This window comes from Puma concolor, chromosome F2, assembly GCF_028749965.1.
Source record: "Puma concolor isolate L17-30 chromosome F2, mPumCon1.1.hap2, whole genome shotgun sequence".
Lineage (NCBI taxonomy): Eukaryota > Metazoa > Chordata > Mammalia > Carnivora > Felidae > Puma > Puma concolor.
The window spans coordinates 3,356,188-3,384,092 of NC_141684.1; the positions used below are offsets into that span (position 1 = coordinate 3,356,188).

Here is a 27,905-nt window from a genome sequence, read left to right on the forward strand (position 1 = left end):
CAGGGTTCCGTAGGACCGGTCACCCGAGCAGGGTCGCTTTGTAGCACGTTAGGGTGATCCCGACTTGTGATGACCGAGCCCCAGCGGTGTGCCGAGTTCTGCCAGGGGCTGGATGCTGCTGGGAGCGTGGGATGTGACTCCTGCCACCGAAGAGCCCACTGTGTGGTACCTGAGTGGAATCGTCGTGGTGACGATTGGTTTGGGTTCAGCCTCGGGCAGCAAGTGTTGGTAGAGACCAACGTTTCAAAGGCCAAGGGCACGGCTTCCCTGCTCTGAACAGTACACACCTGGTCGCCTCAGCACAGGTGTCTGAAGAGTGTGCCCTGTTCTCTTTTCTGCCGCTTCTGCCGTAGGAGAGACGTCTGCGTGCCCATGCGTCTTTTTTCTAGGCTCCTCACGCTGTTCCGGGGTCTGCTTGCCCTTCCTTCACCATAGCACCGTCCCTGTCGCTGTAACCCTCACGCGTCCACCTCGTTCCTGCTCAGAGTGTGCTAGCTGGCCTCCGTGCCCATACTCCCAAGTCCATGTGAGACATTAGTCAGGGGCACCTGGGTGGCTCAGTCGGTCGAGTGTGGGACTTTGGCTCGGGTCACGATCTCGCGGTTCGTGCGTTTGAGCCCCACATCCCGCCTGCTGCTGTCACCCTGTCGGCACAGAGCCCGATTTGAATCTTCTGTTCCCCTCTCTCTCTGCACGCCCCCCCCCCTTATGCATGCTCTCTCTCAAAGAAATAAATAAAACGTAAAAAAAAAAAAAGAAATTAGCCATTAAATTCCATCAAATAAATCCCTCTGGATTTTTCTTGGGATTGAAGGAGTGGTTTTGTTTGGAGAGAATCGAATATTCCAGTCCATGATGATGGTACGTTAGTTGATTTATTTTGTTTTGTTTTGTTTTGTTTTAAACACTTCTGGTATTTCCAGTTCCCAAATACAAGATTTGTGTGTGCCACTCGGAACTGGTTGTCCCCTGTACCTCATTCCGCTCACCCTGTGGGTAAATACATCCCTCGTTGGGACATAAGTGACCACACCACAGCCCCACATGCTCTTGTCCCATCTCAGCGCAGAGAGGGACAGCAGGGGTGGTACTTTCCTTGTGGAAGGGGGGAAAAGGGGAAGGGGGAGGCTGATAGGGTGGCCACTGATTCTGGAAACATGTATGAGTACATAGCAAACGATGTCTTGATATCATGTGGCATTATACAGTACGATCATTTAAATCTGTGTTTCCAAACATGACCATCCTATGTAGCCGAGTAACTCAGGAGGTCCTCTGCTGTCACGGAAACTCATAGGAGAAGGAAAAGTGTAACTCCATAAATGCAGTTGCCAGAAACCAAAGCTTTGTGGTAATCTGTGTTTTATAGAGAGGTCCAGAGGGTGGGGCAGCAGATACACCTGTGTGGGGGGGTTCGTACCCCTTCCCCTCATGACACTCATGCGTGAGACTGGGCTTCCTGGTCTCTTCGATGATTGATTTTGCCCACAAGCTCCTCCCCCCCCTCCCCACTCCCCCCTGAGAGGATGGACAAATGAACGAGTGAGTGAACAAATAAAGACTTAGTAATAAGTCAATCAGAAAAGGACAGCATGTTTTTGTTCATATGTGGAATTTGAGAAACTTAACAGCAGACCATGGAGGAAGGGAAGGAAAAATAAGTTACAGAGAGGGAGGCAAACCATAAGAGACTCTTGGATGCTGAGAACAAACTGAGGGTTGATGGGGGGGCAGGGGAGAGTGGGTGATGGGCATTGAGGAGGTTGGGATGTGCGCTGGGTGTTGTGTGTAAGCGATGAACCATGGGAATCTACCCCAAAACCAAGAGCACACTGTATACACTGTATGTTAGCCAACTTGACAATAAATTATTAAAAAAAACAAAAGAAGCCTTCGTACTAGGGGAATGTGTGCATTTGTGTGCATTTCTGGAGAATCTGCTATGTGCTGGGCCCTGGACACAGATAAAAGGGCAAGGACTCTTTGTGAAGCATACAGTGTTTTTCTGCAGGTTCGTCTGGATTTTCAACAAATACAGCCCTCATGTCCACCAATAATGGTGGTTTTTTCATCTTTACAATCCTCCTCCCTTTCTTACCCTACATGGTGACCATGGCCTACAGCCCAGCACTGAGCAGAAGCGGCCAAAGCAACATCTTTGTTTTATTGTGAATCCCAGAGGGAGATCTCTCCCCAATGAAGGACATTTCCATCTGTTTCCTGGTTTGCTAATTTAAAAAAAAAAAAATTGTGAATGGGTGTTGAATTTTAGTAAATGCTTTCTCCCACATCTTTGAGATAATCCTAATTTAAATTTTTTTTACATTTGATTTTTAAAATATAAGTTTATTGAGATATAATTATGTACAACAAAATGCATCCATTTTTAGTTAATGAGCTTTAAAAAAACATACGTCCACATAACAAGGACCTCAGTAGAGGTGTGGGACATCCTGACGGCCCCAGAGCTCTTTCCTGCTCCTTCACAGCTAGTCCCCTGTCCCCTGCCCCTGGACAGCCTCTGAAGTGCCTTCTGCTAATGTGGATTCCTTTTTGCCTGTTAGAGAGTCTCATGTGAATGGAATCATACAGCATACACTGTTTTGTGCCTGGCCTCTGTCCTGGGCATGTTTCTAAGACTCGGCTGTCATGTCGCGGGTACCAGTAATCTGCACAGTGGGATAAGTGCCCCGTTAGAAATTTGTGCCCTCGGGGCGCCTGGGTGGCGCAGTCGGTTAAGCGTCCGACTTCAGCCAGGTCACGATCTCACGGTCCGTGAGTTCGAGCCCCGCGTCAGGCTCTGGGCTGATGGCTCGGAGCCTGGAGCCTGTTTCCGATTCTGTGTCTCCCTCTCTCTCTGCCCCTCCCCCGTTCATGCTCTGTCTCTGTCTGTCCCATAAATAAATAAAAACATTGAAAAAAAAAAATTTTTAAAAAAAAAGAAATTTGTGCCCTCATCTGTCTGGTCACCCAGTTGACAGACATAGGAGTTGTTTCCAGTTCAGGACTGTTCTAAACCTTTGCGTGCAAGCATTGATGTGTCATTACTGGGTATTATTAGATGGCATGGTAAATACACACTGACATTTATAAGAACCTCCCCACCTCCTCCCCCCACGCCCCCCCACCCCCACCCCCGGAACTGTACTTTCCCAGCAGCTGTGTGTGAGACTGTCACCCTTCCTCTGCCTGGTCCTGCTCAGTCATTTTAGCCCTAGCTGTTGGGTATGTGGTGGTGTCTCTTTGTGGGTTTGTTAGCATTTTCCTCCTGACTAATGAGGAGCACCCTTTCCTGTGCTTATTGGCCATTTGAGTAGCTCCTTTGCCAGTGTGTCTGTTCTTGTCTTTTACCCATTATTTAAAGTTGGCCTCTTTGTCTTACGGAGTTAAGAGAATTTTTAAAATATATCATGCATGCATGTCCTTTGTCAGATACGTGTTTGTATTTCTCAAATATTTACTCCCATCCCCGTGTCTTGCGTTTTCCTTTTCATAATGGTATCTTTTAAAGAGTAAAAGTTTTAATTTTTTTTAAATATTTATTTTTGAGAGAGAGAGAGAGAGAGAGTAGGGGAGGGGCAGAGAGAGAGGGAGACACAGAATCTGAAGGAGGCTCCAGGCTCTGAGCTGTCATCACAGAGCTGGACATGGGGTTTGTGACCTGAGCCAAAATCGAGCGCTCAACCGACTGATCCACCCAGGCGTCCCAAAGGTTTTTAATTTTGATGATGTTTTTCAATTTATTAATTTTTTTTTTGGTGTTCATACTGTTCATGTTCTAAGAAATCCTTCTCTTTTTAAGGTTCATTAAAGATTTTTCTCTTATGTTTTCTTCCAGAAGTTTTACAGCTGTAAATTCTACTTGATGTCTGTAATATGTTTTGTGTTGGTTACTTTTGTCAGATTAAATCCAACCTTTCATTCCTGGTATCTGGCCAAGGTTGACACAGTGTCTTTATATATATATATGTATGTATATATATATATACATATATATACACACACACACACACACACACACACACACACACACACACACACACACTTTTTTAATTTAAAATCCAAGTTAGAAAACAACGATTTCAGGAATAGAGTTTAGTGATTCATCACTTACATATGACACCCAGTGCTCATCCCAACAAGTGCCCTCCTTAATGCCCATCACTCATTTAGCCCATTCCCCCAGCCAACACCCTGCCAGCAACCCTCAGTTTGTTCTCTGTATTTAAGAGTCTTTTATGGTTTGTCTTCCTCTGTTTTTATCTTCGTTTTGCTTCCTTTCCCCTATGTTCATCTGTTTTGTTTTGTAAATTCCACATATGAATGAAATATTGTATTTGTCTTTCTCTGACTTATTTCGCTTAGCATAATGCACTCTGGTTCCACCCATGTTGTTGCAGATGGAAAGATTTCATCCTTTTTTAATCGAGGAGTAGTATTCCATTGTGTATATGTACCATATCTTCTTTATCAGCTCATCAGCTGGTGGACATTGGGGCTCTTCCCATAATTTGGCTGTTGTCCATAGTGCGGCTACAAACATGGGGGTACATGTGCCCCTCCGAAACAGCACCCCTGTATCCCCTGGATAAATACCTAGTAGTGCCATTGCTGGGTCGTAGGGTGGTTCTATTTTTAATTTTGTGAGGAACCTCCATACTGTTTTCCAGAGTGGCTGCACCAGTTTGCATTCCCACCAGCAGTGCAAAAGGGTTCCACTGTCTCCACATCCTCGCCAACACCTGTTGTTTCCTGAGTTGTTAATGTTACCATTCTGACAGGTGTGAGGTGGTATCTCATTGTGGGTTTGGTTTGTATTTCCCTGATGATGAGTGATGGTTGAGCATTTTTTTCACGTGTCTGTTAGCCATCTGGAGGTCTTCTTCGGAGATGTGTCTGTTCGTGTCTTTTGCCCATTTCTTCACTGGATTATTTGTTTTTTGGGTGTTGAGTGTGATAAGTTCTTTAAATAGATTTTAAATACTAATCCTTTATCTGATATTCCATTTGCAAATATCTTCTCCCATTCCGTGGGTTGCCTTTCAGTTTTGCGGATTACTTCCTTGGCTGTGCAGAAGCTTTTTATCTTGATGAGGTCCCAATAGTTCATTTTTGCTTTTGTTTCCCTTGCCTCTGGAGACATGACGAGTAAGAAGTTGCTGCAGCTGAGGGGCGCCTGGGCGGCTCAGTCGGTTAAGCATCCCACTTCCGCTCAGGTCATGATCTCGCACCTCATAGGTTCGAGTGCCACATTGGGGTCTGTGCTGTCAGCTCATAGCTTGGAGCCTGCTTTGGATTCTGTCCCTCTCTCTCTCTGCCCCTCCCCCACTTGCTCATTTTCTCTCTCTCTCTCTCTCAAAAATAAAAATAAACCTTAAAAAAAAAACAAAGTTGCTGCACCAAGGCCAAAGAGGTTGTTGCCTGTTTTCTACGATTTTGATGGCTTCTGTCTTATGTTTAGTCTTTCATGGCTTTTGAGGTTATTTTTGTGTCTGGTGTAAGAAAGTGATCCAGGCCTCATTCTTCTGCATGTCGCTGTCCAGTTTTCCCAGCACCATTTGCTGAAGAGACTGTCTTTTTTCCGTGGAATATTCTTAACCTGCTTTGTTGAAGATTAGTTGGCCATACGTTTGTGGGTTCCTTTCTGGGTTCTCTATTCTGTTCCATTGATCTATGTATCTGTTTTTGTGCCAGTACCGGACTATCTTGACGATTACAGCTTTGTAATATAGCTTGAAGTCCGGAATTATGATGCCTCCAGCTTTGGTTTTCCACGCTGTCTTATTTTTAATGTGTTGCTGGACTCAGTTTGTTAATATAGTTGGCCCTTGCACAACACAGTTTGAACTGCACGTGTCCACTTATATGTGAATTTTTTTCAATAAAGACAGTTCTGAAAGTAAATATGTTTTCTTTTCCTCATGATTTTTTTAAGAACATTTTCTTTTCCTTAGCTTACTTTATTGTAAGAATATAGCATGTAATACGTATAACATACAAATTTGTGTTTATCAACTCTGATACCGGTAAGCGTTGGTCAGTAGTAGTCTATTAGGAGTTACATTTTGCGGGGTGCCTCAGTGGCTCAGTCGGTTAAGCGTCTGACTTCGGCCCAGGTCATGGTCTCACGGTTCGTGTGTTTGAGCCCCGTGTCGGGTTCTGTGCTGACAGGTGAGAGCCCGGACCCTGCTGAGTTACATTTTGGGAGTGTCTAAAGTTTTGTGTGTGTGGTGGGGGGGGGGGGGTTTGACTGGAGGTGTGTGCACCCCTAACCCTTGTGTGGGTCAAGGGTCAACTGTACTTTGCTTCTTCATCCATGTTTATAAGTGAGACGGGCTGTTGATCACCTTGTTGGGTTTTGAGGTAAAAGTTTTGCCAGCCTCATAGAATGAGTTGGGAGCCTGTGTCCTCTTAATTCTGTTCACGATAATTTTGAATTCAGTTGGGTGATTTGTTCTTTGAATGTGGGTGGAACTGTCCAGGGGAGCCATCTAGACCTTGAGTGGGCAGTGACATCTTGACCAAGAAGATGAGGATTTTGAAGCTTGGAGAGCGGTGGTCTGGAGACAGCCTGTCTCCGGGTGCCCAGAGCAGAGTGTGGAGACCCAGGAGAGACTGTGCCCTGGCTGCTGGTCAGGAACGGCAGACTTGGAGGTCAGAGGCGCCCTGGTTGTTGCCGGGGCCTTGCACCTGCCCAGGCTGTGATCTCCCTCTCTGTCAGAGGCCTGATGATTCTCTGTGGAGCCATCAAACAAGATGTTGCCCAGAGGCTCTGTTTGCACCGAAGATCCCCCCGGGCAGTGGGTATTTGGGCAGGATCAGCTGGATCCCAAGAGACTTCTCTGCCATGATCAGCACAGTTGAAGGTCAACTGGGCAAAGCCAGTTTGAAAAAGGCAAGTCTTCTTAGGCCAGTTGTCCTCATTTTCTGGAAAAGGAATGGAATGAATTTCTGATTCTTGCTTCCTGAAGGATGACCAAGGCTTTGCCCCAGAGAAGCACCCTTAGAACCAAGCAGAGCTCAGCTCTCCCTTGCGGGGGGCAGTCTCTAAAATGTCCTCTCCCTCCCCTCTTGCCACACTGCATCTCTCCCTGTCTGCCACATCCCATGAGCTGCTATTTCCTGACAATGACTGAGATTTGGAGCATGCTTCCCTTACGAGAACCTTCGGGGGCCAGGCAGGCATCAGGGCCTTTCCTATCTGTACTGTATCAGGCATGGTGTGGAAGAAAAGTCCAGTATTTGGTGAGGTGAATTGAAATGCTGATCGATGGCTCAGTCGGCCGAGCGGCCGACTTCAGCTCAGGTCATGATCTCATGGCTAGTGAGTTCGAGCCCCGCGTCGGGCTCTGTGCTGACAGCTCGGAGCCTGGAGGCCGCGTCGGAATCTGTGTCTCCCTCGCTCTCTGCCCTTCGCCTGCTCACGCTCTGTCTCTTTGTCTCAAAAATAAATAAACGTTTAAAAAAACAATGCTAGTCGAGAGGTGCTGAGTGGGGCTCTCTTGAACAAACACGCGGAGAGGGTGGGCGGGCGCTGCTTTGCCTGAGTCTTGGAGCCAGCGTGATGGCTCGGCTGTCTCTGGCCGTCCAGAGTGTTTCTGCACACCTCTCGGCCAGTAGCGCAGTGAAGAGGGAGGGCCACGGGACCGCTCGGCGCTTACGGAGCACTGCCACGGGACGGTCTCTCTGTGTCCGCTGGAATTCTGGTGCCGTCATGCCGGGGTACACGCGGCAGCAGCAGCATCTGAGGGGCTTAAAACAACACACATCCTGTTTGATGCTCGTGGCCCTTCAGCTCATTTGTCCCTGCTGGGTTAGGTTAGACTTTGGCTTTGAGTCGAACGTAGGGTCTTTGTTGTGGACCCCGGACTGAAGGGGCATCAGTAGGGAGCGCGAGAGGCCGAGCCAATCACACAGACCCCCTGGAAGCCTGTGCTTGGAGCAGACCCTTTGCCTTTCCGGTGACCAAAGCAAGGTCACGGCCGGGCCAGCACCCAGTGTCAGCTGGGCCAGGGTCATGCCGTGCTCTGGGGGGAGGCCTGCAGAGTCCTGCAGTGACACGCGTGGTGTCCGATCCTACAGCTTCGGGAACAGGAATCCCATCCATGCTGGTCCTGTCTTCAGCGCCTCCAGGAGGTTCTGGATGTGTCTGTTGTCTGCTCTGTGTTGCGTGCACAGTGCCTGGCATGGAGAGAGTTCTCCCGTGTTTGAGTGGCCAAACGAATGAGCAGAAACCCAGTGAAGGTTCTGGTTTGATTGTTTATAGAAGAAAGCTGAAAGTCGTATTACTAGAAGGAGCCATAGGTTGTACAAAATCGCTTATAAACCAGTGTTAGAAGAATGTCGTCTTTCTATTCATTTCTCAGATTTTATTGACCTTTTGCTTGAATTGTCTTGTTTCAGGGAAATAGTGGAACATATGGTCCAGCACTTTAAAACACAGATCTTTGGGGATCGGAAACCAGTGTTTGATGGAAGAAAGAATCTCTACACAGCGATGCCCCTCCCAATCGGGAGGGATAAGGTGAGCGCACAGGGGTGCGTTGGGGTCAAGCAGGGTGCAGTGAAGGCAAAGGCAAACCTGTCGTCACGTGCTAAGTCACCCGGGAGAGAAAGCTGCGGTCGGCTCTACGCTTCGTCCTGCGGCCACAAAGGCCGCTTTCCGTGTGTTGTGCCTTCAGTGTTAGAGGGCTCATTTGGCTCGGGTCAGAGACAGGAGCTCAGAGCTTCTTGGAACGAGCCTTTTAAATGTAAAACACACATGCCACAGACCGTCAGACAGGAGCCCGGGTAGTAAAAGCCCTTTGGAAAAGTATGTTTGCAGAGGTGAAGGCGCGTGTGACGGTGGCCGTGAGGCACAGCTGATTTCTGGCTGAAATAATAATCGTCGACTAATTAACCAACGCTGGTTGTTTCAAACTGTCGCCTTTGATGATTGCTTTGGTCCTTATCATGGCTTTACTTCAAGAGGGCTACAGTTTCTGCCTAGACGTTGTCACTTCTTGGCATTTCTTCCAACAGATGGGCTGATCCGGGATGGTAACGGGTCCTATTTATTAGAAGAAGACCAAAGACTCAGCTCAGGAATAATCTTCACATGAACCTTAAAGACAAAAAAAGCACAACAAAGAAACTAGTAACTTAACAGCTGGTCCAGTGCGTGCAGTAAACTCGATTCCCGTCGAGAATGACCTGACCAGTTAGCTTCGTGAGCCCCGGGGCCCCGGGAGGAAGGCAGCTCGGTGCCTACGGAGTCTCACGCTGCTGGCCACTGAGCTGCACGTTCTCCAAAGGCATCAAGTGTTCTTGCTTTTGTGTTTTTCGATCGTCTCGACATGACTAAGCTCCTTGCGCTGGTCTCGGTTACCAGGAGACCGGGTGGTCTCAGCTCCCAGCAGCGTGGCTCCGAGTTGCGGTGCTCTGATAACGGTAGAGGACGTTGTGGCCAAGGGAAGGCTGGGTGCTGATAAGAGCTCCGTACCCACTGGTCTCCAGGGGGCCCCGAGATAACGGCGGTGCCCGGCGGGACATTGCAGGGCTGGGCGCAGGGCGATTGACACGGGCGTTCTGAATTTGAGGGAGTCCCGGGGCCGAATGCCTGTGCCCCGGCTGGGATCGCGCCTTACAGATAAGCGTGCTGGCACATACGCTATGTATTGATTGTGAAGTGTTATGTTGAATGTGCGTGTTTGGTTTTGTGTAAAGTTGTACAGGAGAAAAGCATAAAGAGTTTATTCGCAGTTTATCTGTGCATATTTCTAAGTAGACACTAGGCGGGGCCTAGGAATAGTTTTCCTTGGGAAGGGGTGAGGGGAGTTGATCCCGTGTTCCCATGCGAAGCTTGTCTGTTGTGGAAGTTAACAGGCTCTCTGGGGTGAAAACAGATCTGAGCCGAGTCCTTGCCGTGCCCTCTGCTGCGGTGTGGGACCTTGGGTAAGCCCGCCCACCTGGCCAGGCCCCAGGTGCTTCCATAAAGGGGGGAGGTATAGAAGCCACCTCCCGGGGTCCTGGTGACAGCCGAAGGGATCCACCCTGAAGAGTGCGTCCCCTGGTGGCCTGCTGCCTGTGCCCCGGATGCAGTTTCCGGGGGCAGGAGGGCGTCTGCATTTCTAAGGAGCACTTCTGGGTCCCAGATCCTACTTTGAGCTGTCCTGTTTGAACGTACGGGCGCCTGGGACGTGGCACACGCCTGGCAGACGTGGACGGCTGTGGTTGGTGGTCTCAGGGGTCTGCGTGGCCCCCACCCCGTGCATGCTGTCTCCCCCCGCCCCCCGTACCTGGCGGGCGCTCAGTGTCTGTGGACGAACGTAGAGAGCCCCACCCCCACCCCCCAGCCATTCCTTCCAGCCGTTAGGTTTCTATCAAGTGGTTGCGATATGCAGACTTTCCTCTCTTCTGTTGGGGAGCTGACACGATGTGGCTCATTTTCTGCTCCTCTGTCCTTTCACCTCGTGTAGCAAAGCGTCTCTTGTTTTCTCTTACATTTGCTTTTTTCTGCGAAATGCCTTCCTTGTGTCGTGGGCGCCTGTGTAGTAAGAGAGAGGATCCCATGTCTGCCAGCGGCCGGACGGGGCCTGCGGGTGGCTCTCGTCCCCCTCCGCACACACAACGTGGCCCGTGGCCCTTCCTCGGGAAGGCTGCTCTCGTCATGTACCCTTCCTCCGTCCTGCCGAAAGAGCCCGCCCGCCTCACCCCGGGCCCTGTGTGGAAGGGGAGGCGCCCTGACTGGGGCCCAGAGGCCCTGTGCCCTGGGCCAGGCCCTCACGTTTCACAGCAGGTGGCAGAGCTCAGAGGACTTGCATTTAACTCCTGGGCTCTCTCCGCGAGATCAGAACGTGCGTCATGTTGGGTTCCTGGCGCTGGGCCCGGCCTTGGGTCCTCTCTTTGGGTCTTCGGCTTCTTGTAGCGACAGGGTCTGTCTGTTCAGGGACGGCACCGGCGCCTCTTTCCTGGAAGCAAGTGTCCTGTCAGGACAGGGGTACAACTTGAAAGGGACGCGGACCCTGCACAAAACGCCTGGCGCTCCCGCCTCATCACCCCTGTGCCCGGACAAGCCCGGGCCGTGAGCTGCTGACCTGGCCTGACAGGAAAAGGTGTTGGGGTTCCCGGCGGGGCAGCGAAGCTTCCGGTCAGCAGGCTTGCGGGAGGCCGGGGGGTGGGAGCCATCCTTCAGGGCCCTTCCTAGGGCAGCACAGGGGGGAGGGATCCCCTCGGCCCCGTCTGCTCTTTGGGGCGACTCCGCTCCCTCTCGGCACCGAGGGGCCCTCCAGTAGAGACACAGCGCGTGTCACGGGGCCTTGAACCCAGCTGGCCTGGCTCAGACCTGATACCTGACAGAGCAGCCACTTACACCTGCTGGTCCCACCCGAGGACGGTGACTGAATTCCCAACCACCCTCGTGGATGTGCTAGGAAGGACTGTGGGTTTTGTCCAAAGTAATCTGGAGGGACGACAGTTTGCCTTTTGAGAAGATGGGTTGCTGTACATTCGCAGGAGGCCCCTGGACGCATCTAACACGAGATGGGACCCGCCTGTCCCCTTCTGGGAGGAGTGAGGCCTGGAGCTTGGGCACTGGCTGCACCTGGCTCAGTGCACAACCCGCCCCACATGGCCTCGACTGCACAATAGCCCAGTCTTAGAAAAGAAAACCCGGTCGAAACACACCTGCTTCCTTTGTCCACAGTCTCTCTGTGTCCCTCACGGGTCCGCTGTCCCTTCCTCTGTTCCCTGGCCGTGCAGACACCAAAACGGAGCCCCCCTGTTGCAGCTCTGAGGAGGGAGTTGAGCGTGTGCCTTTGCCTTGTCTGGAGACCCTGAGTTTCACAGCTGGCTCCCCACCCCCAGGCATGGGCTGTGTCCCTCTGCTGCTGTTTCAGGTGTCGGTGCTCAGAAGACCGTGGCCGCGTTCCAACAGTTGTAGCTGTGTCACAGGCAGCTTTTTACAGGCGCTGTCGCAAGTGCCCTGGGAGGCAGGCGGGCTCGTGGCCCGTGTGCGCAGCCGGGGAGCCCGACAGGGCCCTGCGTCCCGCACAACTCGCATCGGTGGCCACGGGCTGCTGCGTCGTCGGGACTGAGGGCGGTGGGTCCGGCGTGTGGCCCAGACCGACAGGAGGGTGTCCTCAGGTCGTGTCACAGCCGCAGCCTCGAGCTGCCCTGCCCACGATGGGGCATTTCCGCCGAGGTCTCCGCTGGCCCTGAGCCTCTCGAGGCGCCGCGCTGGGTAGAGGCTGCCATCGGGCCTGGAGCACGTGCGGCTCCCTGCGTATGGGCCAAGGGGAGGCTGCAGTCCACTTACAGATTTCCAGAAGCATCTTGCGCTGAGGAAAATACAGCGCCCTGAGAACCACCCCCCTCCCCAGTGCTCGGAGGCATTTTCCCCAGCTGTAGTGAGGTGTAATTGACAGATAAAATTGCACATTTGTAAAGTGCATGTGACGATTTGACGTTCATCTACGTTGTGAGATGATCCCCATCGTTAATGAACATGTCCGTCACCTCATGTAATTACCACTCTTTTGGTTGTTTGCACTTTGTCTTGATCGACCTGGCAAGATTACGGCATCGCGATGCTTTTCCTGCAAAGAAAAGTTTGGTACATTTATCTGAGTGCCTCGTTACTTCATAAAAACAGCGTTTGTGCCGGAGGCCAGACCATGACCTCCCGCCTCGGCCCCAGGCGGCCCTGCACACCTGTTCACACGGGACACAGCACCCCTTCCGCCCAGGGCCCCAGAGACCGTGGCTGGGGCTGGGGGTGGGGGGAGGGGGGCATGTTCAAACTTTTATTTTCTAACCAGAGTGTAGGTGACATACTGTACTGCATCCCGTGCGTTCCCAGCATTCGACGTGGCGACACCAGTCCTGTATGTTATGAAATTCTCCCCGTGACGAGTGTGGTCATCGTCTGTCACCACACAAAGTTAGGACAGCGTTCTGGACTCTCTTCCCTCTGCTGTCCTTGTCATCCCCATGAGTCGTAACTGGAAGTCTGTGCCCCTTCACGTAATTCACCGTCCCCGCCTCCCCTCTGGTGACCCCTAGTCCTCAGTATCGAGGAGTCTCTTTCTGGCTTTCCATTTGTTCCTTTAGTCTTTTAAGCTCCAGATATAAATGAAGTCATATGGTATTTGTCTTTCTCTGTTTCACTTGGTGCAACATCCTCTGGTTCCATCCGCGTGGTTGCCAATGGCAAGATCCCACGCTTTCGTGTGGCTGACGTTCCGGTGTGTCCAGTCTTCAGTCCGTGGACGCCCGGGCCGCTTCCGTGGCAGTGGTCACGCGGGTGCATGTGTTTCTTCAAATTAGTATTTTCATCTTCTTCAGCTAAATACCCAGTAGTGGAATTACTGGATCACGTGATGCTTCTGTCTTTAACTCTTTTTTTTTTTAAATGTTTGTTTATTTTGAGAGAGAGTGCGCACACACGTGAGAGTGTGCAAGGGGCAGAGAGAGAGAAAGAGAGGGAGGGAGGGAGGGAGAACCCAAGCAGGCTCCGCACTGTCAGCACAGAGCCCAACAAGGGGCTCTAGCCCGGGAAATGTGAGATCATGACCTGAGCCGGATTCCAGAGTCAGACGCTTCCCTTACTGAACCACCCAGCGCCCCACTTCTGTTGGTAACTTTTTGAGAACCCTCCACGCTGTTCTCCAGAGCGGCTGCGCCAGTCTGCGTCCCCACCAACAGTGCACGACAGTCCCTCTTCTTCATGTGCCTGCCAACTGTGGTGAATTGTTCGTGGTTTTGATTCTAGCCGTCCTGACAGGCGAGAGGTGACACCTCACTGCGGTGTCAGCCCCGGTTTTAGCAGCCGCGTGTGTGTGTCCGTCACATACGGTGTTTCCTTCTGGAAGGGGCCCTACCGTCGTGCCCTTCTGTGGCTGGGCTGCGGCCACTTGCTGGTCAGGTCCACGCGCCTGGAAGTGTCCTCTCTGTCACGGCTGTCTCCTCGGCTGGGCCTCCGGCCACATCCGGTCGGTGGCTGTCAGGCGTGACGGCACGCGGTGCTGCTGGTGACTTCTCTGGTTCTCTGGTGACGTCTGGACACGGCGCGGTGAGTGCGCGAGGGGGGATGTTACCCAGGGGTTGAGAGTGCCCGCTGGGAGCCGACAGCAGGCCTGTCGAATGGGTGACGAGTGAGGGGTGAGTGATGAGTGAGGGGTGAGTGACGAGTGAGGGGCGAGTGACGGGGGGCGAGTGACGGGCGAGGGGTGAGTGACGGGCGACGGGTGAGTGACGAGTGAGCCGGTGTGGCCCGAATGCTCCACATGGCACGTGACCGCTGGCTGGAGGCCATGCCAGGCAGGTGGGGCAGAGGCAGCGGGATGGAACCCCTTCCCTCTGGGACTTGGAGGCCTGGGAGCCTGGATGGGGGGAGGTGGGCTGGGCACACAGGCGGTGGCTGCACATGTGTGTCGTCTTGCCCTGAGTGTGACGGCCTCCAGTCAGCACGTGGGGAGTGGAAGGGCCCCGCCTGGCCCCCAGCCCGGCCTCTGCCCTTTCATGGATGTGCAGCCTTGGGCTGGACCTTCCGTCTGATCTGTGTTTTCTTTTTTAAAAAAAAATTTTTTTTTTTTAACGTTTATTTATTTTTGAGACAGAGAGAGACAGAGTATGAATGGGGGAGGGTCAGAGAGAGGGAGACACAGAATCCGAAACAGGCTCCAGGCTCCGAGCTGTCAGCCCAGAGCCTGACGCGGGGCTCGAACTCATGGACCGCGAGATCATGACCTGAGCCGAAGTCGGCCGCTTAACCGACTGAGCCACCCAGGCACCCCAGATCTGTGTTTTCATGTGTAAAAATTACTGGGGGCACCTGGGGGGCCCAGTGTGAAGTGTCTGACTCTTGATTTTAGCTCAGGTCAGGATCTCACAGTTTGAGCGTCCGAGCCCCATGTCGGGCTCGACGCTGACAGCTCAGAGCCTGCTTGGGACCCTCTAGCCCCCGTGTCCGCTTGCTCTCGTGCTGTCTCTCAAAACAGAGAAGATGAACGTTAAGAAGGAAAATAGTGAGCAAAGTCTCAGTTACTGGGATCTTTGGTTATTTAAGGATAAAATGTACATAATCTGTGATCTGTCAAAGTAGACATTCCGTGACGATTGGGAAGTATGGTTGACAAATACCGAAACGGCTTCAGGCACCGAGTGTTGCGCGTGCCCTGTGTTCAGGATGACGTCATCAATTACCAGATAATTAACTGCAGGATTTTACGTGGTGAAGCGAAGTGATGGGGGTGAAGGAGATCCAAGCATCACGTGGAGCGGGGTGAGGGGGCGAGGGGTGCTTCAGAGATGGGAGAGAGAGAGAGAGAGAGAGAGAGAGACGACTCGGTGTCTGCTTCAGGGACTGAACCTCTGACCACTGTCAAGGACGCCAGCCACTGGCCGTGCGGAGCTGTGTAAATGTGGGTTGGCTAAAAGTTAACAAAGCTGAAAATTCAGTCCCTCGGCCACACCCTCCACATGTCAAGTGCTCAGTGGCCACACGCGGCCCGTGGCTGTCATCCTGGGCAGCACAAGAAGAGACCGTTTCCATTATCACAGAAAGTTCTATTGGACGGAGCCGTTGTGGACCATTGAGCAACTGTTGTGGCAAATATTCTGAGGGTTTGCTGAGAATTTTAATTTCTTGCCAGGAGATCCTCCTGGGTCTTGTAGTTGAGGCTTTTCTTCTCCGCTTATTTTGTGCCCGGAGATGCCGGTACCATTGGGGCACAGACAGTCCCGTAGGACAGCTTCTGGAAGCGGTGGGGGAAGAGCCCCGTGCGTGTCCCCACCACCGCATCCTTGATTCAGACACTCCTCTTCCCACATTCCATCGTGAACCTGTTCCATCAGAGAGGAAAGCTGAAGGCATTGTAGGGGTGCACACACAGTCTAGAATCCACAGTTAGCATTTCTTCTACCACGTGTCTGTTCAGAGGACCCAGAAAATGGGAACCCCCAGACCCACTGCAGCTTTTCAGTTGCATTGGGACATAGCTCTCCAGAACCCCCAGCTGGCTCCCAGGCCCCCTTCCTATGTCCCAGAAGCAGCCTCAGCCTGTGTCGCACTCCCTGCCCCCACCCCCACCCCCGTCTGGACCCCGAGGCCAAGAAGCTGCTATATAGCATCAGCCCCGTTCTAGTGATGCGTCCTTAGGATAGAGTCTCCGGGTGCTTGCCTCTCCTGAGCGCCCCTGTGTGCAGGACCAGGCAGAAATCCCAGGGGTTACGCTGGGGGGGTGTGCACGTGCCCATGCGTGAGCAGTTGTCTGAGGGACTGGCTCGATTTCCCTAGCCAGGAGTGTTCTGATAGCTGACCTACCACCTTTGACCTCCCAGTAGCTTCTTGAGAGGCCAAGTGTGAGGGGCAGGTGGGTGGCTCAGGCAGTTGAGCATCTGACTTTCAATCTCAGCTCCCATCTTGATCTCAGGGTCGTGAGTTCAAGTCCTGTGTTGACCTCCACGCCCAGGGTGGAGTCTACTTAAAAAGGGGGGGGGGGGGGACAAGAAGAAGAGGCAGGTGTGAATGACCATGTGCTCTGGATCTCCTCACAGGTGGAGCTGGAGGTCACACTGCCCGGAGAAGGGAAAGACCGCATCTTCAAGGTGTCCATCAAGTGGGTGTCCTGTGTGAGCTTACAGGCGTTACACGATGCACTTTCGGGGCGGCTGCCCAGCGTCCCCTTTGAGACGATCCAGGCCCTGGACGTGGTCATGCGGCATTTGCCATCCATGAGGTGAGGACCAGGGAACCAGGAGTGTCGGCTGCTCCCCTTGAGGGCTACCTGGCGAGCATGAAACCTCTGTCCAAGGAGGAGTGGAGTTTTGGAATCGGGGTGGTGACGGTCCTGGGTTTTATGATGAAAGTTATGACGATACTAACATGGGAAATCTTTAATGTAAAACTAAATCACCAGGGGTGCCGGGCTGGCTCAGTCACTAGGGCAAGTGACCCTTGGTCTCGGGGTTGTGAGTTCGGGGCCCGTGCTGGGCAGAGAGAAGGCCTGCCTGTCTTTGTGCCCACCGGCCGTCACGTTCTCGCTCGGCTAGCCTCGTGAGCTGTGTTGTGTTGCTCCGTGGCCTTCCCTCGTGGGACTAGTGGTAGCAGGAGGGCATCCCCAGCCCCGTACGTGGCTGAGCACCCACCACCCGGCCGGCTCTGAGATGGCAGGAGACACGGTGCGTGTTCAGATGGCCACGCTTGAACTTGACAGGACAGAGGGTGGGTGGACCCTTGAGAGGCTCACAAGTTACCGGGTGGCGGGGCTGCACTAATTCCTGTGTGAGGCCAGTTTGCTGCCCCCGGACCCCGGGTTTCTGACCTGGGAAGCCTGCTGCTTCCAGGTGTGTGGCACACGGTAGGGCCTTGGGGACTGTTTGAATGAACCAGGGACAGAAGGAGAAACGAGCCCCCTTGCTGACCTCTCCCGAGTATTGACCGAAGCTCTGAGGTTTGAGGGGAGAGTGGGGCCTCTTCTGTCCCTTTGTAGGTGTGAGAGCAGGTGCACTGAAGCGCCTGTGAGATTTCAAAAGGGACCCTGGTGTTCTCAGTCTCCAGATTGGGTGGGGTGACCCGATACGTGGCAGGCTGTACCTCCTGGCAGGGACCCCCCGGCCCCCAGGGTGTAGTCTGTGAGTGCTTGGAACTGTTGTTGGCAGGAAGGCAGGTGGGTGCAGTTGAAAAAAAAAAAAATCTGCACAGGCAGTTGCCAAAACATTGAATACCTTTTTTTAATGGTTGGCAGGAATTACTGTGAATTCTGAAGTTTTGCTTTCTGTGTTCTTTTGAATTAGTTATGATGTTACTTTTATAATCAGGAGGAAAGCCTACTTTTGTTGTGGAAAAATAACAGAAAAAGTGGCAGGACGAGCCTGTCCGAGGGGGAGGCCAGGGTCCGCCCGCACAGTCCCGTGGACGGAGCCCCCCGTAGAGGGGAATGCGGCCTCCACACAGCGTGTCTTCCCTTTGGATGCTTAGCGACGACACGGCCCCGGGTGACCGGACGCGTGGGTGCTGCTGTGCTGCGGACATGTCCGCTTCGCTCAGGGGGCCCCTGCCCTCCGCGCTGTCAGCAGCCGTCCCCTGGAAGGCGTGTGAGTCTCCTCGGGCCCGACCTTTCTGTCCCGCCGCCTCCTCCCCATACGGGCGGGGGAGGGCGTCCCTGCGGCCCCCCAGGGCCCGGGGCTGGCCAGGTCCCGCCGCCTCGACACACCCGACACGGCCTGTTTCTAGAAAGGTCTGAGCGCAGCCGCGTCAAGGGGGGCGGGGCTGTCGTGCGCAGCCATGGCCTGTGTCTGGGGTCCAGCAGCCGTGGGCGCCGAGCCGGAGCACCTGAGGACGCTGCTCTCCCTGCCCTGTGGCAAGGCCACGCGTCCCCAGGGGTGCATCTTCAACAGCGTAGCTCAGTGACAGCACACCCGTGCGGAGAAGACAGCAGGATTGTTGGTGACCATGAGCGTTCGCCTGCGCGAGTGACGTGCGACCCGCAAGCCTGGAGTCAGCTTGGCGGAAGCTCGCCTGATCGGACGGGGGTCTCGTTGCAGGTACACCCCCGTGGGCCGCTCCTTCTTCACGGCGTCCGAGGGCTGCTCCAACCCCCTCGGGGGGGGCCGGGAAGTGTGGTTTGGCTTCCATCAGTCCGTCCGACCTTCTCTTTGGAAAATGATGTTAAACATTGATGGTAAGCAAAGCCCCGGTCTTTGTGGTGGGGGAGGGGTGGGGGGGTGGGGGCGCCTGTGCGGCCGGTTCCACACGTGGCCTCTGGCTTTGACAGAGGCCTCTGTCCTCTGCTCTGAGGTTTGGGCAGTGGCTCTCAGACCCCACCAGAGCCGCCTGCAGGGCTCACTCTAGACAGCGGGGATCGGGGTGCTGAGGCGGGCCCAGGGGTCTGCGTCTCTGACAGGCTGCTGCTGGCATCCACCGGCAGGGTCAGCTTTTCTTGGGAGGGGCGGGGAGGTGAACGGACCCCCCACTGCTCGGGCCACCCTTCATCTCACCTTGTCATTTTCAGCCTGCTTGATATGAGCACAGGGGGGCTGACTAAGGGCCAGCCTGCTGTGTTGCCTTCGCTCTTGTCACCAGGTTCAGGGCGGCCTGCCCGTCCCCCCCCCCCCCCCACCCTCACCCCGCAGGCAGCCTCTCAAGGTTGGATCACACAAAGCAACGGTAAACTTCAGAGAGATCTACACCCGGAGACACTCAGAAAACCCAGAGTTGTGGTTGTCGTGATCTGCTGGGGTTTTCGTTTAATCCTAATTTTATTCTCGGAGGGTGACTTTGTCTTTGGGCTGTACCAACCCCTTCCTGTCAGCCCTGACTGGAGGGATATAGAGCGGCCCCCTCTGGCTCTGTCCCACCTACAAGGCCCGAAGGTGGCCTCCAGGGATCAGGCGGACAGAGCCCAGGTGGCCGGCATGGAAGGGGCACCACCGGGCACATCCCACGTCACGCTTTTGCTTTTTTTTGCTGTTTTTTCCCACCTGTAGTCTCAGCAACTGCGTTTTATAAGGCACAGCCAGTAATCGAGTTTGTTTGTGAAGTTTTGGATTTTAAAAGTATTGAAGAACAACAAAAACCTCTGACAGATTCCCAAAGGGTAAAGTTTACCAAAGAAATCAAAGGTGGGTAACTGCCTCGCGCATCGGGCCAGGGTCCTGCTCCCCAGTGCGTTTCCTTAAGTCCTGACAGGGATGTGGGGGGGCGGGGGGGGGGGGCAAGAGAGGTTAGCCATCAGATGAATTAGCACAGAGATGAATTAAACCCCTTTCACAGAGCAGGAATGATGATGTTCTAAATAAATGGCTTTCCGTGTAGGGTGAGGAGCAGGTCAGTGACCGGTGGCATCCGGGTCATTGGCTGTTGGGACCAGAGAGCCTCAGTGTGGTTATAGTCAGTGTCTCTTGCTGTTCTGGGGTGGGGCGCATGCTCTCGTGCCTGGTCACGTGGTCCTCACAATGGTGGCATCTGCACCCACTGAGTCAGGGTTCCACTCCGGAAGACACAGCCCGAGTGCGGTGACCTGGCTTGGGCCCAGCCTCGGAAAGCTGGCTGGCACCTGTCACCCACCCCTCCACAGACACACAGGCCATCCCCCCCCACAGCCTCCCGGGCACCTGTCCTTTCCTGATGGCTTTCTAAAGGCTGTCGCACGTACCCGTTGCTAAAAATAATCCTAGAGGAAGTGCGGAGTCTCAACTGAGCCAACATGGTCTCTTTCTTCTTTGAGAACAGTGTCCAGCCTCTGGCCTTGGCATTTCTGGGGCCGAAGGCATCCCCGTGGCTGAGATGGGCCCAGCCTGACAGTCCCCCTCCCTCTCAGGGCGAGGGCAGCCTCTGCGCCCGCTGGCGCTCGGGAAGCAGGGGCCCGAGCCCCAGGCCCCCAGGGCGGGTCTTGACCCTGAAGCTCGGCTGCTCTGTTGTCAGGTCTGAAGGTGGAGATCACGCACTGTGGGCAGATGAAGAGGAAGTATCGTGTCTGCAACGTGACCCGGCGGCCCGCCAGCCACCAAACGTAAGTGGCCTTGCTGTCCTGCCCACACCAGCTGTGGCTCTCCCCGTCACTGCGGCGACCCTTCCGGAAAGGGTTATCTCATTCTAGCTAAAAATTCTAGCCCTGTTCTTTGGCTCAGTGGGGCCAAAAACTTCACCAAATGAAATAAAATAAAGGAATAGCTCTTGCACAGGGTGGGGACAGGTTGGCGGCTCCCTGTCGACTTTTCTTCTGGAATGTTCAGGCGAGAGAGGGTCGTTTTTGTTTGTTTTCCAGTCGTCAGTGCTGAGCCGGTGCCGGGAGGGGTCGGGGGTCCGGAGGCCCTGCCCCGGATCACAGGGGCGGCCGGCTCCTGCTCCTGTGCCCTGGCCCAGCCTTGGCCAGAACACGCACAGACCTTTCTGGATTTGTCCTCATTTGTCCGTCCCGAGTTTGTCCCGAATTGCTTGCATGTAGTGTAGACATCTGTGGTCTGTGATTCCCAACTGCAGAGAGGACAGGGAAGTTTAGGAACCACTTACCCAGAGGGCATGGCTTGGGTTTGAGCCCTTGAAGGTCCCTGATCAGGTGCCCCACACGTCTCACCCTACGCCTCCTTCAGCCCCCAGCAAGCAGCCCCGGGTGGGCATGGCCACGTGCAGGGCTCCGGCCTGACCCCTTCTGTGTCCTCCTAGATTCCCGCTTCAGCAGGAGAGCGGGCAGACGGTGGAGTGCACGGTGGCCCAGTACTTCAAGGACAGGCACAAGCTGGTTCTGCGCTACCCTCACCTGCCATGTTTACAAGTCGGACAGGAGCAGAAACACACCTACCTTCCCCTCGAGGCAAGTCTCCGCTGGCGAAGTGCAGCCTGGACACACACCAGCGGGAGGGCCCCGCCTCTGGTCCTGCCTGCCTACGCCCCTCTGCCCCCCCCCCCCCCCCCGGGCTGGTGACGGCGACACGCCCGTCACATCTGTTTCCCCCTGAATGAAGTGGTGTGTGGGGACTCTCCCCCGTCCATCGTCCATCGAGGACGAGCCCCGTGTGCCTAGCAGGTCCGTCCCACAGGGTAGAAGATGTTCAGAAAAGCTAGTTTCTTCACTTCTCATCTAAGATTCACTTCCTGCTGGGAAGATCCTGGAAAGATTAAACGCTAAAACTGAGGCCCCGATTTTAACTCTTTCCTGTCAGTGCCTTAAATTCTCTGTCCTTGTCCGGTTACTCAAGCACCCGGCTGGTTTTCCCGCACCCCGGTCCAGAAGGCCAGCCTCGTTCCCGTCAGCAGGCAGCTTCAAGCTCCCACCTGGGGAGGGTCCCACCTCCTGTTGGTGCCAGGCTGGGCTCACCGAGGAGGATTTCTGGTGCCTGCCACAGGGCCCCTGAGCGGCCCCTGCAAGTGTGCTGTTCCTGGTGGGTTCCGGGAACAGACACCGTGGTGAAGAGACACGTGTAGGACAGGCAGAGCCGGGCCACCAGCCCCGTGCTCAGCCTCAGACCCCGGCCCGGCCCTCCTGCACTGGTGCCGACGCCCGGGGTCTCTCCTTTGTAGGTCTGTAACATAGTAGCAGGACAGAGATGTATCAAAAAGCTGACCGACAATCAGACCTCAACCATGATCAGAGCAACTGCCAGGTCGGCGCCCGATCGGCAAGAAGAGATTAGCAAGCTGGTGAGCGCCTGGCTCCCGGGGCCAGCCCTGGGGTGGGGACGCCCAGGGGAACGCGGTATGTGGCTCCCAGGGCAGGGGAGCCCCCGATGCTTCTTCGGACAGACACGGCTTCTTTCTTTTTTCCTTTTCAAGATGCGAAGCGCAAGTTTTAATACAGATCCGTATGTTCGTGAATTTGGAATCATGGTCAAAGACGAGATGACAGATGTGACCGGACGGGTCCTCCAGCCGCCCTCCATCCTCTACGGGGGCAGGGTACGTGCGTGGCCGGGGTGGGGCAGGGGGGCGCCGATGGGTGCCTGTCGCTCGGTGGTGAACAGCAGCTTTTGAGCCCACTGAGGCCGGACCCATCACCAGAGGCGTAGACCGTGGTCCAGGTAAGGGATTCTTCCCACACTGGGTGAAGCCGGCCCACGTTAGGGAGCCTCAGGAAGGACGGAGTTGTCTTGGTCGTATTGGAAGTTTTTCAGAATTACCCTTTATCTTTCCAACAGGTAGTTTTTATTAGCCCATCAGCATCTGAGAAGCGTTATTCTTTGCGTGATGGGTACTCTGCCAGCAACGAATTATTTTCCAGAAGCTTATACTGCTCTTCTGGGTTTTTAACTTCTGTTTCAGAGGTATTTGTTGGCAAACAGAGCCATCAGTCACTCATGTTTTTGCTCCTGTGTTGTTGCCCATGAAATGCCTGGCTTTTATCAGTGCACAATAGGGTGTCCTGTCCATGGAGCCTGACAGTTCACGAGAGGGGTCGTCGTCACCTCCTTGGGGCCTGAGGCCTTAGCCTCACAGGCCACGGGCTCTCACGGAAGCATTCTAGCTGACTCTACCTTTTACGCTAGTCCTCCAGACCAGTGGCAAGGCCTAGTTTTGTTTGTAGCGTTTTTCCCTTTCTTGTAAAACGTAGGCTCTGCTTTTTCAAGTGTTCCAAAGTTCAGAGGCGCCTGGGCAGCTCAGCCAGCTGAGCGTCCAACTCTTGATTTCTGCCCAGGTCTTGATCCCAGGGTCGTGGGATCGAGCCCTGAGTCGGGCTCTGTGCTGACAGCGCTTGGGATTCTCTCCCTCTTTCAAAAAATAAGTAAAACAAAATATGGGGAACATGGGTGGCTCAGTCAGTTAAGCATCCGACTTTAGCTCCGGTCATGATCTCACTGTTGATGAGTTTGAGCCCCGTGTCAGGCTTTGTACTGACAGCTCAGAGCCTGGAGCCTGCTTCATATTCTGTTTCCATCTCTCTGGCCCTCCCCAGCTCATGCTTGGTCTCTCTGTCTCTCAAATATAAATAAAAAACAATAAAAAATAAAATGAATAAGATAAAATAAAATGAAGTGTTCCAGAGTTCAAAAGGTACACAGGGGTGCCTGAGTGGCTCAGTCGGTTAAGCGTCCGACTTCGGCTGGGGTCATGATCTCACGGTTCATGAGTTTGAGCCCCATGTCAGGCTCTGTGCTGACAGCTCAGAGCTGTTTGGAACCTGCTTCGGATTCTGTGTCTCCCTCTCTCTCTATCCCTTCCTCGCTCTCACTCTGTCTCTCTCTCTCTTAAAAATAAACATTTTAAAAAATTTTTTAAAAAAAAGTGCACAGAACTACACAGGAAGGGGGTGTCTGGCCGGCTCAGTCAGAAGAGCACACGACTCTTAATCCCAGGGTCGTGACTTTGAACCTCACGTTGAGCATGGAGCCTACTTAAAAAACAAAACAAAACAAAGAATTCCAGGAAGAAATCTCTTTCCCTCTGTCCTGGTTGCTTCCCCAGGAAGTGACTGGTGTCTCTCTGCCCTTTATAAAACTGCCCAGGGGTTAGTCACAATTTTTTTTCCACCCCTTCCAGTGCAAACAGTGATGCATTAAATACACTTCTTTTTACTTAAAGCTTTCTCTTAGAGGCCGTAGAGGTCTTGGAGATGCTCCCATGCATGCGTGAGGCATGGCGTGTTCTTTCTGAGTCTTACTGCATGGTGTTCCTTCTGTGTGGGGGTCCCCGTCCTGGTCCCCATCCTCTGAAAGAGGTTTTCTCAGCAAGGCCCACTTGGGAACCTATGTCCAGACACAGTGCAAACGTAGCACCTTTTTGAACCCTTGTCACAACCGTAGGAGGAAGAGCGTTTCGTTCTGTTTCACAGGTAGGTGCCTAGAGAGGCCTTCATTACATGGTAAAACCAAGATCACAAATCTGGAGTTTTTTTCACTGCCCGAGCCCGCGTCTGTTTCAGCGTTCTGTCTCTTAGTAAATACAGGAATGGTCTGGAAAATAAATTTGTTCTTGTAATCTCATCTCGCAAAAACACGAGGATTGTAGGGATTGAAAGTTTATAATGCTTCCTTAAAAAAATTTTTCTTTTTAATGTTTATTAATTTGTTTTGAGAGAGTGCATACAAGCAGGAGAGGGGCAGAGAGAGGGAGAGAGGAGAGAATCCCAAGCAGGCTCTGTGCTGAGAGCACAGAGCCCAGTGCAGGGCTCGATCTCACCACCTGTGAGATCGTGACCCGAGCCGAGGTTAAGAGTTGGACTCCCCGTCGCCTGTCCGACTCGTTGTCCATTGTCAGAGCGAAACATTAAATGCCCCCCAAGGGACATTTGGCAGTGTCTGGAGGCTGGCATCTGGTGACAAAGACTTCTGACATCCTACGGTGCGTAGGGTCGTCCACGTGTCGGCAGTGCTGAGGTTGAGAAACGCGGGTGTCGTCCGAGCCCACGTCTGCTGAGTGGGTGTGTGTTTGCTAAGCCTGGAGCGCCATACTGGTAGTTGGAGCCCATCTCTTAGAGACGGAGCCGGTGGGGCCACGGCAGTCGCTACCAAAATACAGGAAAGAAAAGCGTTTCTTTCCGTAGTGTTTGACTTGTGCAATAGGCCGGTGTTACTTTTGTAAATTAAAAATGTTTTCTGCTAAAACCACCTCTGCAACTGAACGCAGGGACCCAGATGCGGCCCTGCCCGCTGGTGGTGCCCGCGGGCCTGAACAGCCCCGTCCTCCTCCCCGTGGCCGTTCCCTGCTGTCCTTGTCCTCCAGAGTCACTTCAGGGAACTCAGAGGTTGCTCGGGTGGCGACGCTGAGGCCCGGTCCTTTCTGGTCGAGAGATGACAAAACCAGGTGGACACGTCGCTTGCTCTTTCTTCACAAGTGGGGGTGGCTTCCGTTCCTGGAACGACCGCAGGCAGTGGCACGTGGAGTGGAGTGGAGGGGTCCTAGCTGGCCACTCTGCTCCCCGGCCCGGGGCCTCCCCTTCCCTGGCTGCCTCCGTGATCCCAGAGGAGATAAAACGAAGGAGAGCATGTTCTGAACCAGGAAGCCTTCCTGTAGCATCACAGGGCACTTCCGTTCTTCCAGGCTGCCCTTGAGGTTGGCGGCAGCTCTGGGCCTCTCTGCGGTCCTTGGCCTGCATCCACTCATCCCTCCGTGCATCCTTCCATTCTCTGTTTACCCATCCAGCCATCCAGCCGTCCACCCGTCCTTCCTCCTCTGTCCCCGCACCCACCCCTCCGTCCATTCTCCGTCTTCCCATCCCTGCCTCCTCCCATCCCTCATCTCCCATCCACCTTTTCGTCCGTCAGTCCGTCCGTCCATCCATCCTGCAGATACCTCTGGCCCACTTGCGGCGCTGGGCAGGTCAGGGGTGGGACACCACACAGAGGCTCAGTTCTCAGCCTCGGGAGCACCTGGTCGGGGGATCGGCAGAGGCAGGGAAAGTAACACCACCCAAGGTCAGGAGGTCTCGTTTCCCGTTTTCCCTCACTCTGAACGTCTTGCCGTTTGCAGAATAAAGCGATCGCCACCCCTGTCCAGGGCGTCTGGGACATGAGGAACAAGCAGTTTCACACGGGCATTGAGATCAAGGTGTGGGCCATCGCGTGCTTCGCCCCCCAGCGCCAGTGCACGGAGGTCCACCTGAAGTAAGGCTGCTGAGGAGACACGCGGGGCCGGGGGCGGGGTGGGGCGGGGCGGGGCGGGGCCGGGGCGGCTCGGTGGCCGTGGCAGGAGTTGGTGACCTTTCCAGGCCAGCGGACATGTGCCCGGGATGGGGGCCTGGCCAGGAAACGTGAGCCGCCTCGAGGCCGCTTTCACTTCTCAGACTCACTAGCCGAGAGAGTGTGGAGAAGCCGTGCAGGTTATATAAGAAATAAAACCGAAAGTGAACAAGAAGTTTGAAAATTAGATGCAAAAGAGAAAATTATATTCAGTGAACTCAAGTTCCCTTAAAAAAGCCCTTCAGCTTCATATGTCTGTATCCCCCCGCCCCGGCCCGGCCCAGGCTGTGGACCCTTAGAGAGTTAGCACCGTAACCACACAGCTTTGGGGCTCCGGGGTCTTTTGTTCCCACCTTAGGTCTTAATCTCAGGGCCGTGAATTCGAGCCCCGCACCGGGCTCCGCACCGGGCGTGAAGCCTGCTTAATAATTAAAAAATAAGGGGCGCCTGGGTGGCGCAGTCGGTTAAGCGTCCGACTTCAGCCAGGTCACGATCTCGCGGTCCGTGGGTTCGAGCCCCGCGTCGGGCTCTGGGCTGATGGCTCAGAGCCTGGAGCCTGTTTCCGATTCTGTGTCTCCCTCTCTCTCTGCCCCTCCCCCGTTCATGCTCTGTCTCTCTCTGTCCCAAAAATAAATAAACGTTGAAAAAAAATTAAAAAAAAAAAAAAGATAAAAATAAAATAAAAACAAAACCCATAGAGCTTTGTTACTCGTGCTTTTGCGCCAAACAAACCTAACAGGGAAGAGAAAGCCTTTGCTTTCCGCCTGTCTTGGGTGGAAGCAGGAGGAAACTCAAAGCCTGAGAAGGTAGCCAAGGGTGGTTCTGAAAAGCCACGGCTCAGAAAGTTCTCGAGAGCTGACGTCAAGGAGACAGGCTGTGTGTCGGAGGCGTCTTCCACGCCACCAGCAGAATTCGCTGGAAGCACAGAGCAGCTTAGCTAAGAAACAGAGTAGTTTAGGACCAGAACACCGGGTGCCTCTCTTCCCCGCACCCTGACCTTGGCTCCTTCATTGCACGTTGCCTGGAGCCGGATGGGCCCGCAGGGAATCCACCTGTAGATGTAAGTGCGGACACAGAACTGCACTCACGTACGGGAGGTTGAGCCCTGGCTCCGTTGGATCACAGTGTCCTTACCGTTACTGGAGAAGGCGACGTTATTTTTATTCCTAAGTTTAAAATAGCAGCTGCTGATCTGTCTGTGCCCCCCCCCATCCCCCCACCAGGCTTCACCCGGCCTGTTGGCAGTCGCTGCTGGTGCCACTCTAGCTGTGGTCTGTTTTGTTCCCTCCCACAACTGTGTCACCCCAGTGAAGTTGTACACACAAGAATAGCGGGGGAAGTCCCGGGGGACAGGCCGTTCGCAGTTCTTCTCTCTCTGACATTGTTGGCCATCCACGGAGTCCTGTGTTCTGTGCCAGAACCTGGGAGCTGGCCGGGCCTGCCGAGTGGTGGCAGCTGCTCCGTGCATTGCTCTAAAAGGACAGCACTGTCACTGCTCCCTGGGGGTGTCTCAGGGTGAGGCACATGGGCCCTTGCGGTTGGAAATCTTCTGTGTTATCAAGGCAAAGTAGCCACAGGAGACTTTTCCGTACCCCACGGGTATACTCAGCACACCCCACACGTGTACTTACCATACCTCGTGTGTGTATCCACCATACCCTACGCGAGTACTCAGCACACCCCCCCCCCCCCGTGTGTACCCACCATACCCCCGCGTGTACTCAGCATATCCGTTTTCCAAGAGTTAGCACGTTGTCGTCTGTGTCCGGGTCTTGAACCAAGATGCTGATGTCGGTGAAAATGGTTTGGGGTTG

At 54.0% G+C, this 27,905-nt stretch overlaps 1 protein-coding gene across 5 annotated transcripts in view; it reads left to right on the forward strand.

The window, feature by feature from the left end:
- The window catches only part of AGO2 (argonaute RISC catalytic component 2), a 117,123-nt gene that overhangs the window by 62,761 nt on the left and 26,457 nt on the right, over positions 1 to 27,905 (forward strand). For 4 of the 5 annotated variants that reach the window (XM_086695071.1, XM_086695075.1, XM_086695072.1 and 1 more), the window contains 9 exons: positions 8,404 to 8,524; positions 16,537 to 16,718; positions 18,526 to 18,662; positions 19,468 to 19,602; positions 20,405 to 20,492; positions 21,146 to 21,293; positions 22,001 to 22,120; positions 22,253 to 22,375; positions 25,883 to 26,016. In XM_086695071.1, coding sequence (XP_086551197.1) covers positions 8,404 to 8,524; positions 16,537 to 16,718; positions 18,526 to 18,662; positions 19,468 to 19,602; positions 20,405 to 20,492; positions 21,146 to 21,293; positions 22,001 to 22,120; positions 22,253 to 22,375; positions 25,883 to 26,016 — 1,188 coding nt within the window. The remainder of the gene's footprint in view (positions 1 to 8,403; positions 8,525 to 16,536; positions 16,719 to 18,525; positions 18,663 to 19,467; positions 19,603 to 20,404; positions 20,493 to 21,145; positions 21,294 to 22,000; positions 22,121 to 22,252; positions 22,376 to 25,882; positions 26,017 to 27,905) is intronic. The other variant, XM_086695074.1, reaches the window with a different exon arrangement.